We start from the raw sequence: 15,754 nt of genomic DNA, 5'->3' as shown, positions 1-15,754 counted from the left end.
ATTGCAAAAATTAAATCAGTCATTGAAAAAAAATTCTTGAAAGCAAAAACATGCTGGATTTCGTAGGAAAACAGAACCACCAACAAATTGGTATAAGACTGCAGAGGTTGCTGCACTGTTTATCGGTCTTAACTTATGTTATTTGGACTTAGTTTACCTGCCGAATTAATGATCTGACTCCGTGGTTGCGTGCGGTTAGAATTCTCCAACCTCTTACTAGCCGAAAGCTCTTACGTTATTACAGATACAGTTTATCAGAAACGATCCTTTATTGTAGGAACTGTACAGGTTCCGAATATTACACACCATCACAAACTTAGCATTCACCATTTAAAACAAGTCTAAAGAATTACAATTAACACGACTAACGTAATACGTTCGTACGATTCTGTATCTCTGTCTGAGCGGTTACTCGCGTAGAAGTTTGAGCTTATAACAGCGTGGAGCGGTGTGAGCGGAAATAACCGACACAAACTACACGAACATTTCAGAATCTGCGAACGATAAAAATAAAGCGTTGGCAATGGAGATTACATTCAGTTAAAACTAGGACGTTATGAAATCACCTGGTAACGTACTAAACGGCGTTTTCACATAAAGTTATTTAGAGCAAGTTTCCAAATATTAAACGACAATTGCAGTTTTATCAATAAACAATACTTCAATAAATAACTGGCGGACACTTTCCCACGAATGATATAATGGTATTAAAAAACGCCTCCCAGGCCACTACAAGACAAAGTAAGATACAACGTAAATTTTCATTTTAATCTTAAGATAAGTAACTGCCTCCGCTGCCTCGTGCTTTCTGCGCCCATGCCACTGCATGTTATGCTTAGTTTTCCTAACGCTAACAAGTGCCAACTCAGATCATAAACAATTTTGTTACACATTTGTGCTTGAAAGATCTAACTTTATAGTGACGTAACAATTTATGTCTATAACGTCACAAAAGCAAATGATGAGGTGCCAGCAGGCTGCGATTATTGCTGAAAAACCTGCAGCATGACCCGCATTGGCGGGATTTAAACGAGCAGTGTTTATTTCATGCAAACGTTGGTAAGTATGGAATGGCCAGATTGTCACCTGGCATTTTCGCAAGAAAGAACACGTCTAAGCGTATGCGCAAAAATGAACTGTTTTCGCGGATTTCGGCTCTGTGTGGCACCATCTTGCTTGCTGGACTTACAAATGACATCATCCAGTACACAATCATGGAAAAACCGTTGCTTACTACGCAAGCCTTCACATACATCATGCTGGTGGGTTTACGAAATACGGTAGACTAAGCTTTGGAGATTTATGTTGAAATTGATTTGCAGATAACTTATTTTGACCTCAACTATCAATTAAAGTTGTGCATAGAGAATAGTTTTAGGCCTGCTGTAGCCTACAACTAAAATGTACCGGTACCATACGAGACTGCGTTAACTCCGCGTAGTGTAGCGCAATTTACTGACTTTTGGTGTCGCATCAGAAACCACATTCGGAGAAAATTAACACCAGTTATTTGTCAACAGGTTTTCCATATCATCTCCTTTTTCACGTCGATTGAAGCGTTTGTGTACACCACGTCGAGGTACAAGTGTCGAACGGAGACCATGTCATGCTGCCTCATCTGTAAGTCTGCAGCCTACTGTACATAGCTTACAAAACTGTGATTGAAAGCTATCCAACAGCTAGTTTAATGAGATATTGTGCTTAATCTGCATGAGATCAACATTTCTTTGCGCATATGCGGAGATCTCACTCTCACTTACAATATACTGTCAAAACAAACAGAATAGTTTCAGACATTTTTATTTCTTCAGTTTTCAATGGACTCCTCTTTTTGTTCCGGGTTATCTTGGAGTCGGTCTTGATGAATTACAGACGTGAATACTACAACTCGTAAACGAACTGACATTCGTCTTTATACGTTATAACAAACTAGTCATAACATTTCTGTCGAATATTTACTGATTAAAAATCATTTTATGCTTCTGGTATTTGTGTCTACTAAAATATAGCCTATACGTAGAATGTTCACTAGCACGGTGTCACAATTAGCACTTATTAACATCGCGTATTTAACTACAAGAATTATGGCGCCACTCACACGTCAAGTACCATTACGCATAAAATGGCTGACGTAAGCGCTCGATCTTCTCCAGGTGGTGTCTTTTGGCTGGAGGAAGGATTTTCTTGCTTTGCGTCGTCGTCTCAGACGAGATTCGGTCCAAGTTCTGACAAAGCTAAACTGGCTGCCAAACAGGCTGAAAAGACCGAGCACCGAACTGTCTTCTTTCCATCGATCAATTAAACTCACCAAAAGCTGTTCCACATGACCGCTCATGACGTCATCGTAATTACGCCGAGCCTGCTTCAAAAAATCTGTGGATTTAGAAATTCAGAAACTGGATTTTGCGTTAAGCTGCAATATGAAAAGATACGAAGTTTGCAACCTTTTTCTTTGTAACATTTCCAGCAGTTTCTCTCCAGTTCGCCTTCGCAAATTTCAGTGTCTTCTTGCACAAGAGGAGGGTAGCGGCCGATTTTGCTATTCTCGTTCATACCAGGGACCGCAAAATACGTCAGAACATCGACGTTCAATTCGTCCTATTTTTAATAGGCTTATCGATGAAACCGACTCTGTTTTCCTGGCCGAAATTAATCTAAAACAATCCAACACACAGATAACTAAAGCGCACGGCCCAACTAGTTATAGGGTAACCAACAAGCGGTGACACTTATATATGATCAGTTTGATCACTTTTCTTCGAATCCGAAGTATCACGATGGAATTTTATGTAGGGATACAACATCTTCTTACATTAAATTATACAATGTTTTGTCTGGTAATACCGTAACTACTACAGGTACCGGGTTAGTGCGAAACTTCCAGAAATTTCTGAACTAAGCGCTTTCTGAAATTTCTAAACACTTTAGAACAAAAAAGTCGACCAGCAATGCCTTATTGAAAAATTCAAACTACTACAGTAAAGTCTAACGATAAGTAACTCGCGTATACCTTGCTCGCAAATCATCGTCCCACCCATCGCTGGTTCGTTCATAACGAACACGTAACATTCCATGGCAAAACATCGCATACTGAAATGTACTGTAATCCTTGTAATAACAAGACTATCTGTCTCTACATCAGGGACCTTTAAGAAAACAATCACGTCTCGGCGGAAATAATCTGGATTATGCTACGTTATGTTTTCTGAGGGACTTGTTATGCTAAAACATTTCAACCCTTTCAAAAAAGGCGTCATGGACGACTCAGGATAGTTGTGGGGTGTTGGAATTTTATTGTTCACCATTACCTTCATATTATCTCTAAGTTCCTCCAAAATTTCAAACAAGGACGAAATCTCTACTACTTTTACTGATTGATGTACTTTATTGTTATGTACTTGAGTAGATTAAACCAAAAATGCAATTATTATTACTATACATAAAGTCATAAGCAGGTCGATGTAACAATGATAACAACGTGTGTCAAGTGAAACAATTTAAAACAGTAAATACAATATCAACAGTAAAGGTTTGAAACGGAAAGCATTTTTCTACAATGAGCTCGTTTAGAATAAGCGACACCACCTACCTAACTATAACAGAATATGCGCCTTTGTGCACAATATTTCGGAGAGTAATCGGTGCAGAAATAACTCTTTTAGAGTTAAAAATATTAATAATCTAGCCAGTAAATGCAAGTCGATATCAACTTGGAATTTGGATGATTTGTTTGCGGAAAACTTTTCCAATGACTTCGCTTAAAATAGAAGAAGCTTCAAGTTGAAAGCGTAGCATCAAAACACAATGAAAGAAATTAAATTGTTATGCATAAATCATACAACAAAAATTTTTCGGTCAATTTCCGGTCATTTTACGTTAATGTCCATTGCAGAGTGATTAAAAGCAAAATCAGCTACACCTCGCCTGAGATAGTGGACTTTGATCAATTTAAACTCACAATACAATGAACCTCTATGCTCAGAGAATCTCACATATTCCTCTACTGAAGCAAGCATTGCAAATCAGAATCAAGCTACACAATAAGTTGTCTCGTAAAAACGAAAAAAACATTCTAAGTCCGTTAAATGCCACTAATTCGCCAAGATTGTATGATGCAAAATAAAAATAAACAACGTCACAATAATGAGAAATACCGGACGCTATCAGGTGCTTGATTTTGTCGAAACGATTCCATTGCAAAAGGCACAACAACGGAAAGCGAAAGCCCTAGCACAAACGCGGAATAGGTTATTAAGCTTAGAAAAAAATGCATTTTAATACTGTCAAAGCACGTTTCCTGTTTTTACGTCACAACCAATGACATCACACGCGCTGTCACGGCAAGCCCCTTATACTAGGACTTGCGTCATTCGGTCGGCTGTCATCAACGAAACCCTGGAAGACAGAGTCTGGATTAATCCGAGTTTAAATGTTACACATAGGAATAAAGCTCGGTAAATTCTGCTTTTGGTACAAATATTGATTTACGCAGCTGAAAGATTAGTGCAATATCGTCTGCCCATGCTTCTTCCGACTTAAGGCAGCAAAAAATTGAAGCAAACACGCGCACTTTGGGTCGATGTTAACTATACATGAAACAAAGCACAGTTATTTCTGGGTTGAATTAAACTATATGTTGCAGATGTGGTGCTATGGTGCACAACAACCTTCGACTGGCATTAGCTATATCTTTACAATGACAGTGTATGGCAGACGACGGTGATTATGACGTTACATGTACGTCATAAGTGCATTTCGGGTAAGATACTAAAAGGGCGTAAAATTAAAAACAAATGGTTGATTTCTATAATTAAAAAATCAGCTTAGATACGAGTCCATGCATCGCTTTTCAGTCAGAAAAGAAAAACGACATCCATAGTAGTCAAACAAAGAAAGAAGAACCTAAAGTTCAAAGAAGGGACTACGAGGCTTAAAAAAAGAAAATGTCTTTTTGCAACTGATGATCAGGTTTGGTAGCGCACGCACGAAAAGTGTCACAGAGGTGTATGGTATGACATCACAATGCAACTTCCGTTTAAGCGCAATCATCAAAGCGTCGATGGCTTCAGGCTCTCATGGCATGGGGCGGCGGAGGGGGCTGGTTCATGGGAACCCGACGTTGTGGATTGCCTGCAAGCATTTGAAAGCAAATTAGAGTTGAAGCCATACAAAATATGTTGCCAAGCAAAATGCCGAAAGCGTTGCAAACAATTTTTATTACAGGTAAAAAGTAATTTTTTAAAATGCCATCCCAACTCCTAATATAACGAAAAGCAAGTAAAACATCATCGCTTTCGCAACCACTAATCAGTTCGATGGGTGACGTTGACGGCGATAATATTTTATTGTTTCATAAAAATATCATTTTATAGTACTCAGAGAATTTCGTCCGTTGCGCACAACTATATTTATCACTTCGTGCAAGAACCACTTCGAAGCAAACAAGCACGTTTCAGACCTATCACAATTATACATGAAACAAAGCACGGCTATTTCTGGGTTCAGTTATTTTCGGGACGCGCTTTTATTAGCCAATGACAGAAGAACGTCATCACCAAAATAATGCCACAACGACCGTAACAATCCCATCAGGAGCACAGAGCTATATTCACGCACTTTTTCCATATTGAACTAAGAATTTTGTTATTGTCTTATTCCAATATTTATCATTCCGATGACGTCATTCCGTCATCATTCAGGGTTACTGTGGGAACCTTTTATTGTAGAATAAGATACTGATCGACGCGCTATTAAATTAACAGAACTTCACTCACTCCTTCCGCCAGTCCGAGGATTCTGGCTCGGATAAGTTTTCGGTGCAGGGTTAAACGGCTCTGGATCTGGTAGGTTGTAGTTGAACTGAAAGCGATTTTCAAAGTCCTCTGTAACAAACAAACGATAGAAGTTTAAACAAAACTGACTATATTTGTTAACCAAAGTGACACGTGTCGGCCATATGAGCTGGTGATTGTACTCAAGTAAAATATTTACTCGGGATACATAAAAGTGCACAGACAAGCATCATCAACATAAATTTTAGGAAGGGTTAAATACTGACATGTCATCGTGAATTTTTTTACTAAATTACACAATACCCATGTTGGTTCAACAAGCAAGTATCATTCTATATTACTGCTGTGTAAAGTAATTAAACATTAATCGAACATTAAATTACAATATTATGCAGTATAATATGGACTTCTCAGGAAAGTAGTCATAATGTACCGGCACTGTATAGTACATCTTCTATAGTTCTTAGTACACCCGAAGAAGCAAGCTTATGTTTGTGAAAGCTCGTGTAGATGAATCAAAAAAAAGTTAACCTTCAGAGTGACAACCTGTGTCTTATTTTTTTTGTTATTTTACTATATACAGGGTTAACACGGTTCAGCCACCGTCAACTGTACTGTATGTAAGACAATTATCATCAAACAGGATTTTTGGAAGTTTATTACTGTAAGAGTACCAGCATTACGTGTTGACCATAAACAACATACAGGGAGTGAAGGAAATGTAATGGACGGTGGTCCTATGTAATCATTTATCAAGTGAGAAAAGATGAATCACGCTTCACATAATCATGACATAATAATTGGTCTACAAAAAAGCGCTAATTTAATTTTCCACTTTGTAAGGTTGCAGAATATATAGCAGGTGTTATATCAGGGCCACTTTTGTAAATATATACAATTTACCTCCTTCTGAAACGTTCATGCCTCTTGACACTGATCCTGATCGATTTGGAGCGTTGTTGTTACGAGAAGGTGGGGGTGGCGGGCCTCCTCGCGATGGGGGAGGCGGTGGACGGTTCCTTGAAATAAAAATTTAAGTTTTTAGCTGATTTCGCGATTTGCCTTGGAGAAGGGAGCATACATAGCATAATGCATGGTGATTGAATGTTAGTGGAGCAGCTAATAGCATGCACGCTATTCTACACCAGACAATTGCTAACACCAACTAAACATCTATAGTAGTCAATACAAGCGAAGGCGTTTGTTAGGAAAATTTAACACAAACACAGGAAGTTAGTTGGTAAAGAAAAAAATTTCCATATGTGCCTGTAAATGTTCTAAAAATAACACCCATATTTATGTTAGATATATATTTATGATGTTTCCAAGAAAAACAAATTGTGGATAAGCATCACTAGACATGAAACGCTTTCCCTGTTTTGATTAAATTTAATCTGAAACCAAAAAGCTCAAAAAATGTTATATCATCTTACTTTCTACACAACCAAATGATGTAAAAGTTTAACATCAAATTACAGATAATAGAAAACAGATGGAATAAAAATTTATATTAAATGGTACCTGATGATTAATCAATAATAATCACTACGCTGGTTGCAATTAAACGGTATGAAAAACATCTTTGAAAAACATAAAGCTAATCCATAAAGAAATTGACAACCTAATTTGAGCACAGAGTTTATTCATCTATTTTTTTACAAAAACATCTATAATGAAATCTCTATTTGACAGTTCCACAATTTTACAACAAATACTTAACATTAGGTTAAGAATTGCTAAACTTCGATTTGTGTCAGCCTAGAGCAAAATGTGAAGAATAAACTGCATAAACAAAGAGTGTTTTATAAGGCAAATCAAGTGTCAAGCTCAGGGTTGCCATCGGTCTCAACTCAAAAATAAAGACGACTAGGAAACGAAAGACAAATACCACCTTAAACTCTGCACAACCGGAGAAAGCAACCAATGTTCCTAAAAGAAACAAGACACTATCTGCATGTTCTTAATTTTGGTATCTCTTTGGTACAAAATGGTACACTAAAGGTGTCAAAATGCCCAACATACGAAACTTTGCCCTAAAAATAAGGACGCAAGTGAAAATAAAGACATTTCTTCGAAAAAAAGGACAGACATATTTTCTAAAACACGGACCTTTAAAATAAGGACAAATCTTAGAAATAAGGACGGTATGGCAACCCTGGTCAAGCTATAGGCATTTCCTAGCACTTTTGTTTTTGTAGAAATGTTAATTTATTGAGCACAGTGCAAACTTAATCTTTTAGTGTGCTATAGTTCAATTTCAGTGTATAAAAAAGAAAATGACCAAGAAAGCATAAGCTACATCAAATAGATTAATCCTTCAGCAAATACGTTGTTAAATCACTGGATTATTTGGTGAAAGGTGCAAAATTAATATAATTTTCATTGCCAAATCACCACCAGACCAATTACTGCAACCTGCTAGCTGTGAAGTGCAAGCTCACTAACAAACCTTCCTAGAGTAGCGTTTGGAAAAACATCATTTCGCGTGGCCGGTGGCGGCGGTAATGACATGTCATTGGAATATCTTCTTGACATGCTCGCCTCCATAGGTGGAGGTGGTGGAAGATATCCAAAGCTTTACATTATTCAGGTGAAAGAGAATTACAAGTTGGAAAAATGGCCAACAAAAAGTTTTATTATGATTAAGGGCAGCTATAAACTAGATATCAGTGATAACAAGTGGTTCCTTCAATAACCAAACCAACAATATACATTTTTGGTATCAGAATTGATGATAAAATAAGATAAAACCTACTTATCACTGGTTGGTCCGTTGGTCATGGGATGATTGGTTGGAGGTGGGGGAGGAAGGCTTCCTCTGTTAACTGACTGGCGAGGAATCGACGTTGTTGGAGGAGGCGGGGGTGCGACGTTGGCACTCGATATACGACGGACGTTATCCCTTGATGGTGGTGGTGGTGGTGGATTACCAGAAGGCGGCCCGTTCCGACTCGGAGAATGGTTAAACTGAGACAGCCCTCTATCAGGTGGTGCCGGGGGACCGGTGTTTCGCTGCGGTGGAGGAGGTCCAGCGCCTCTTGAACTGGCTGGGGGCGGCGGAGGCCCACCTCTTATGCTGCTCCTCGGAGATGGAGGTGCGGGAGGTTCGTTCTTTGGTGGATGTAGTAAGCTGTTTCTCGACGGAGCATTTCTTGATCCTGGTGGAGGTGGTGGACCATTCCTCCCATTAGGTGGTGGACCATTCCTCCCATTAGGTGGAGGAGGCGGGGCTCCTGAATGTCTATTTGACGGAGGTGGTCCATTCCTTGAAGACGGAGGCGCTGGTGGGCCTCTGTTAAATGCTGGGGGCGTTGGACCTCTATTAGCGGGTGGGGGAGGAGGGCCACTGTTTCTGCCCGGTGGGGGCGGGGGGCCACAATTGCGTTGAGGACCCCCAGACATTTGTCTTCCGGAAGATCGTCCAATAGTATCAGGCTTATTGTGATTAGGTGGAGGAGGAGGTGCTCCACTCGAACTACTGCCGAAAGACTTCTTTGCATTACTTGGAAGAGTGGGAGGTCCATGGCGCGGTTGCCCTCCCATCGGAAATCGTGAGCCGCTCGGTTCATTCCTCGAAGGTGGAGCAAATCTGTTTCCTCCCCCAAAAGGTGGTGGGCCGGTCCGAGCATGGCCTGAACTTGCGTTACTGCTTGGGAGTCGTGGTCCTCCGGAAGCTGGTCCCCTCCCAGGAGGCAGCATGGGTGAACCTGTCATAACCATAAATGTTTACTAAAGACAAAATTACATGAAACTGTCAACTCAGCAAATATATTATGAGACTTTTTAACTAAAAAAACACACTTAATTTTTTTAAATACTATATTCAAAATATAGATATTTCCTTTTAACTAGTCACATCAGTATTTAATTTTTGATAAATTTTTCCATTCACTAATACGTTAATGAGAAGGGGAAGAGTACTTCAATTCGCAATTTGCAACACAAATTTTTTCCCCAGATATTATGCACACAAGGAACTATGTATAGGATAGGAAAAATCAAATCTTGCAGTAGTTTTTAACGTATGAGTTGCAACGTTACTCCATTCATTGTTAATATTAACTGGTTAGACAACGAGGGTAGCACGGTTTTTCCTACACCTTGATTAGCTTTCTACGATACATTGACAGATCTCGAGGACCAAAAGCAACAAAATGAAAGGCATGCACCAACTATAACAATTGCTTAGTGCATAAAACTGGCACAAAAGGATCAACAAAGCAAAAAACATATTCCGATATTTTGCTATTTGTGACTTAGATTTGACTTGTTATTGCATAATGTGCATTCCTAGATATGCACAAATGCATATGAATACAAAAGTTAAACCATCATGAAAGCATCTTCAACACAAGCAGCAGTATAACACCACTGAACAAAACCTTACCACCACCACCACCGGTCTTCCGAAGTTGTGGCATCCCTCCAGCGAACAATCCTCCCATCCCTCCTCCCATTCCTCCTCCTCCTCCACCGCCGCTTGGCTCCTTCTTAGCTGCGAGAGAAAAATAATTTCATCTTGGGTAAATAGAAATCTTAAAATGGTAACATTAAAGTCTGAATGAAATCAACATTGTCAAGAAAACCAAAGGTTTATGTTGGAATAAGACCATCACTAGATTGTTTAAGAACAAGACTGTATTTAGTAATGTATTGAAAATATAGAAAAACAGATTGCTTTGATGGAATTATTGAGGACATTTTGAGCTTACAATATTCCAGTGATTATATATTAATCTCTTCTCGATATAACAATGTGACCCAGTTCTATATATTAGTATATACATCTGCATATAGCATATAGCTAACCTACCTGTTTTGCGGCACATTACTTTTAAAAACTACAAGCACAAAAGTTTGGATTTAAAACCGCTTTGTAATACCTTTTCAATCTAAATCTTTTGTTTTCTTGACACTCACTCACTATATCGATAAAAAATCGTACTGCAATAAATTTACAGTTTTTAGAAGTGCGCCATAATTACAGTGGTCTGATGTGCATGATTACTGAAATTACAAAGTTAAGGAAGCGCTGCTTTAACTGAAACAAAAAAGGTTGGAACTAACTTTAGGGCCATTAATTTGTCTCAATAGAAATCCTGGCGTCAAACTGGCACCAAACAGTTATCGTGTGTTAATAAAACAGTCTTATGGCAGTAGCAACATTGCTGATTTCATTGATGCTACTGCATCAGAGGCTGTACAAGCTTTGTATAGCACATTGTTATTTGACATCATAGATTATAGCAACCTTTTTTGTTGAGTTAACAAAGATGTTTAAATAGAAATTGGGCATACATTTCCAAACGTTCATGACACACCTGGAAAACTCTAACGGCATAGTAGTGTGCCGTAGCACACAGTTTGAGAACCACTGATATACACCTACGGTTACTACAACCAGTATACATATATATGTTTACAATTTTCAGTATATTATACATATTGCAATTTTTGGCTACAACTACATCTACTACATAATCCACTGTATATATATCTACGATTGTATGTGTTGTGGTTATAAGATTATTACATAATATAAGTATAACATGGTAATGTTTTTGAAAAAAAGAACACTGCAAATTTGAATTAAGCTTTTCAACTCAAAATTATCGGGAAGATGTATTGAAGACATTGAATTACATAAGGTTTAATTGATTTGTGTTTATAATTGTGGAATTATTCACTTATTTTATTATTATTTACTATTTAATTATCAGTTAAAAACCTGTCCTTCAGTTATATAACCACCAGCATTTATGCAACTTTTTAAATGCAAAAACTTTGACATCTTATTCACACAAAAAATTACTTAACAACTGAAATTGTTGTGATACAGCTGACTATGCTTTATTCGGCAATAGGATAATCCCAACAACATCAGAAATAACTAAAATTAGATGACAAGCATATAATGTTATTACAAGTATTTAGATTGCCGCTAAATCTCAACGTTTGACAAAAAGTTAATTATAAATTATGACTTGTTGGTGACTTGGTACGTTTTAAGACATGGACTTCACTGGGTGAACGTAACTGATTTGACTTGACTTAACTTGAAAATGTAATTAAAATAACTCGACTTCACCTGGACCTGTGTCACAACCATTAGGACCTTTTTTCCACCACCGCTGTACTGTAGCGCCTACGTCATACAATGTAATTTTGAATTTTAGCAGGCATGGTAGAGCCTTTTACCCATCATACGGAAAGCAGCACTCTCTTTCTGAAGAAATGGTGGGTAAAAAGCTTTACCGTTCTCTCACTTTAACGCTGAATACACAAGCATTTTGAGTGATTGTGGACTGTGGTGTAACAATGAACTGATAATGCCACTAACTTTTCAGAAACAAGACAAGCCACTCTCACTACCAGTTCTGTTTATTAGACCATATGATGAACATGGAACAGTTTTTCAGTATAGTGATTGTTGTTTTGGTTGTTAACTTTTTGCTTCAAATGCTTTTTAAACGTTTCGCGGCCATGGTGCCACCACGCGGTGACTCTGCAACCATCGCTTGGACATATCACTTTAAATTGTGTCTGCACTGATTTTACACAGGTATGCATGGTATTTAATTGGTATAAATTCAAAACATATTTATTGTATGCAAACTTGTCGTTCGGGCAATCAAGATCAGGTGTAGCACGACAATACAAGTAGGGCTTTTATGAGTCTGTATTGTTTACAGGTAGGCTACGCTGGAAACAAAAAGTGCTCACCGGTAAGAAACGCAACCTTCCTTACTCGCCATCACGGAGTCATAACTATTCGAGCTTCACAAATGTTTTTATTGTCTACCTATTACTACCCATTTACTTTACAATTGGTAAAGATGGGCGTTCTAGCCCTTGTCCTCTCATGAAATTGAACAAGCTCGTTTCTGCGATTAATTCGAACAAAATCATCTCTGACCAAAGTGACTGGACAAAGTGGAGTCGACTGTTTTTTACTAAATATCTAAATGTTCAAAAATGTGTCAAACATGTCCAAAATAGTTAAGTTATTCTGGTAAACATCATGCTTTTCAAGCCAATGCGATATATTGTAGTAGTGTATGCGCACTCTACACAACATACTTGCTAAAGCCGGTGCACTTCTATCATTGGTGACCGCCTTCTTCAGCTTAGCTCCTTTGAACTTATTGATATCGCTGAGGAGTGCACCGCGGTCTTTTGCAGCGGATTTACTTAATTGCGGCGTTTGTGATGATACGGGTGGTGGAGGTGGGGCAACTGGAGCGGGGGGTGGTGGTGGCGGCGGCATATTTCAAAGCTTTTAGTCTGAAAAAGATTCAATACGAAATTAGAAAAGCTTTTGCTTCGCACAGGTTTGCTAACTGCTATGCATCTAAATTTTATATCAATATTTTTTTGTCATTCTCAGTCATAAATAAACGATGTATTTTAAGATTTCCACAAAAACGAAGTAACAGTGAATCAACACATTTTATGATATGTGTATATACCGGGCCCATATAGGTATGAGCATACGTAGGTCCAATGTAGGCAATGTGTGTATATACAGTATTGCATATATACAACGTATACATGTCAATTCAATGCCACATGAACAGTATATAATGTTCATTAGTATATTAATTTATATCTTTTACTCATGGCTTAGGAAGTCTAGTCAGAGAGTGGAAGTTAACTTTGTCATTAAACTTTGCAATAACGATCTTAACTTTCAATAATTTAACGTTACTATTGAAACTTCCTTCAGAAGTTACACATTTTTCAATAAACAGTCTTTAATCTAACACCACAAAACTCTTCATTATTTAGTTTCCTAATTATATCTAAGGGACCTACATACTATGTGATCTGAGGTTTGATGACTATAACTTACTGGAAAACTATATAGTTGAGCAGTTAGTCTCAACAAAAAGGCAGAGATTAGAGTCCAGTAAACACAAAGTTGAACATTTGGGCAGAGATAAAAATCATCTGCAGTGATACTGCAGTGCTGGTTTAAATGAGAAGCGGCAGACTCCGATGGTATGCTGTAATATTTTCATTTAACAGTTGTTGTATTGTTGCATGTAACGAAGTGCAACATTCTGTGTGACACAGCGATTTAACTTAAAAATAACAGTCTTGTCAAATCTGGCCAACATTTATGTTTAGCATAAAAACAGAACAGCATTTTTCAGACACAGGACTTTAATAAACCACAAATACGAAATAATGTTAATTAATAAACTACATTTGATGATGTCGCATTATAGCAAGGCAAACTAGGTTTTAAAACAAATGACCATATTTCTACTATGGTAATGGCAAATATTATTTTTTTCATTGCTAATGGTTAATTGTTTAATTGTTATGTCTAAAACATGAAAAATAAAAAGTATATAAATACATATATGCAAAAATTTTACTCATAATTGCGACATAGTATTTGTACCTTGCTAATTATTTGTCAACAAGCCGAATTGTGATGTCTAATATAGGTGCTGACGGAAGCTGATTTCATTTCCTGTATGCAAGCCAGTGAGTGAAGTGACTGGTAGCAGGCAGTGTGAAATGACCAACTTGCTGTAAAAAAACACCCCAGCAATGCTGTTTATGGCAACGGCACTTTTTTACTTTACAAGAAATATTGTGCACTGATATTTAATTATTGGAAAATGTCATTATACTTATCTCTTCCGTTACACATGGGGTAATTACCTCAATATTCAGTTGTATACACATGTAAAAGACCTATATAACAGTTTACAAAGGCCTGTAATGCATAAATAAAAATGCTTTATATGTTATGTACAAAGTACATGACGTAACACAACAGGAGCATAAAATGCATTTAATATATTATACTTTTTGTACAACCAAGAACACAGAGATATGATTTTTAAACAAAGACACAAATCTGCCATGTGGTTTCTATTGCCATCAACGGTTGTTTTAGAAGAAGAGTGTACACATGCCACACATTTAGTGCAAATACCTGACACGCATCAGCGTTGACATAGCGTAATTCTTTTCCGACAACTAATAGTTTCACTATTACAGTTTCGATTTAAACATAACCTGCCTCATTTAAACCAAACTGCATGATTATAAACCCTGGCAACAATGCATGCATGTAAGTAAGTTTTTAGGCAGAATGATACAGCTTAAATGCCGATAACATGCAAACACGCAGTTTCCGAAATCGTCTGAAAAGAGAATAAAAGAAACCAACAATATAATGAGCACAAAATGCGATGATTAAGCAATCCAAATTTATTTGTTACATCATAGACATTACATCATCTTGGTACAAAGCCAAGATTTGAATCACTCCTTGAATGGGCAAATTCTAATTTAGCACAATGCATCGTACAAAGTTCCTAAATAGTCCATATAAAGAACATTTGGTGGTTGTTCATAAAATTGTTCACCACTTCTCATATTACTGCCAATAGTCTTAATTATTAGGAACAAGCGGAGTTAAGGCAAGTGTAGATCTGCCAACCTTCCATGCCGTATTACTGCATGATTGTGCTATTGCACAGATTGAACCAAGAGTCATAAAAAATTAATGCAAGGTTCACACACAACGTCAAGCTCCTATGATCAAGGATAGGAATGTACTGCACTAGAAACTGTTACTGCTCGTACCATACTCATACACTATAATTGGGTTTGCTGAAAAACTAGAGAGATTTATATTGATTACAAACTTCATCGGAATAAATGCCACATACTTCAGTTGAGATTTTTACAATACTATATGTAAGGGAAAGTGCCCGGGTACTTTTGGTCTTGTTAAAAATAGCTCCAACAATGGTCTGCATTAAATATCATTCTTGAAAAGACAACCCTTGCTTGTAAGCTACTATACTAACTTTCATAGATTTGCTTTGTTCTCCAATCCGTTCACAATTTAACTCTTTCATGACCAATCAAATTTTGATATTTAAAGAAAATAATTTAAGGTAAGGGTCAGGGCAGTATGAAGATTGGGCCACTGT

The 15,754-nt window shown here is 37.5% G+C and overlaps 3 protein-coding genes across 5 annotated transcripts; 1 reads left to right on the top strand and 2 right to left on the bottom strand.

The window, feature by feature from the left end:
- Positions 1-998: 998 nt before the first annotated feature.
- Positions 999-1,982, top strand: LOC143446237 (uncharacterized). The gene is made up of 3 exons (XM_076945784.1): positions 999-1,262; positions 1,521-1,620; positions 1,812-1,982. The coding sequence occupies exons 1-3, from the start codon at positions 1,071-1,073 to the stop codon at positions 1,892-1,894; spliced, it is 375 nt and encodes a 124-aa protein (XP_076801899.1). The 5' UTR covers positions 999-1,070; the 3' UTR covers positions 1,895-1,982.
- LOC143446236 (uncharacterized) lies at positions 1,973-3,072 on the bottom strand. Its single transcript, XM_076945783.1, has 3 exons — positions 3,011-3,072; positions 2,445-2,654; positions 1,973-2,373 (listed from the first exon to the last, which is right to left on the bottom strand). Exons 2-3 carry the CDS (start codon positions 2,551-2,553, stop codon positions 2,102-2,104), a joined length of 381 nt encoding a protein of 126 aa, XP_076801898.1. The 5' UTR covers positions 2,554-2,654; positions 3,011-3,072; the 3' UTR covers positions 1,973-2,101.
- A 290-nt stretch (positions 3,073-3,362) lies between these two features.
- Positions 3,363-14,523, bottom strand: LOC143447265 (uncharacterized). Of its 3 annotated transcripts, XM_076947281.1 has the most exons (9): positions 14,469-14,523; positions 14,203-14,333; positions 12,873-13,076; positions 10,180-10,287; positions 8,548-9,499; positions 8,242-8,367; positions 6,696-6,811; positions 5,775-5,882; positions 3,363-5,130 (listed from the first exon to the last, which is right to left on the bottom strand). In XM_076947281.1, the coding sequence occupies exons 3-9, from the start codon at positions 13,057-13,059 to the stop codon at positions 5,066-5,068; spliced, it is 1,662 nt and encodes a 553-aa protein (XP_076803396.1). In that variant the 5' UTR covers positions 13,060-13,076; positions 14,203-14,333; positions 14,469-14,523; the 3' UTR covers positions 3,363-5,065. The 3 variants fall into 3 exon arrangements, with proteins under 3 accessions (XP_076803396.1, XP_076803397.1, XP_076803398.1); XM_076947282.1 differs by having other exon boundaries at positions 10,183-10,287; positions 14,203-14,523; XM_076947283.1 differs by lacking the exon at positions 8,242-8,367 and having other exon boundaries at positions 14,203-14,523.
- Positions 14,524-15,754: the final 1,231 nt, after the last annotated feature.

The sequence above is a fragment of the Clavelina lepadiformis genome, chromosome 2, assembly GCF_947623445.1.
Source record: "Clavelina lepadiformis chromosome 2, kaClaLepa1.1, whole genome shotgun sequence".
In the NCBI taxonomy this organism is placed as follows: domain Eukaryota; kingdom Metazoa; phylum Chordata; class Ascidiacea; order Aplousobranchia; family Clavelinidae; genus Clavelina; species Clavelina lepadiformis.
The sequence above is the reverse complement of the archived record's forward strand: the minus strand, read 5'-3'. Positions and strand labels throughout refer to the sequence as shown.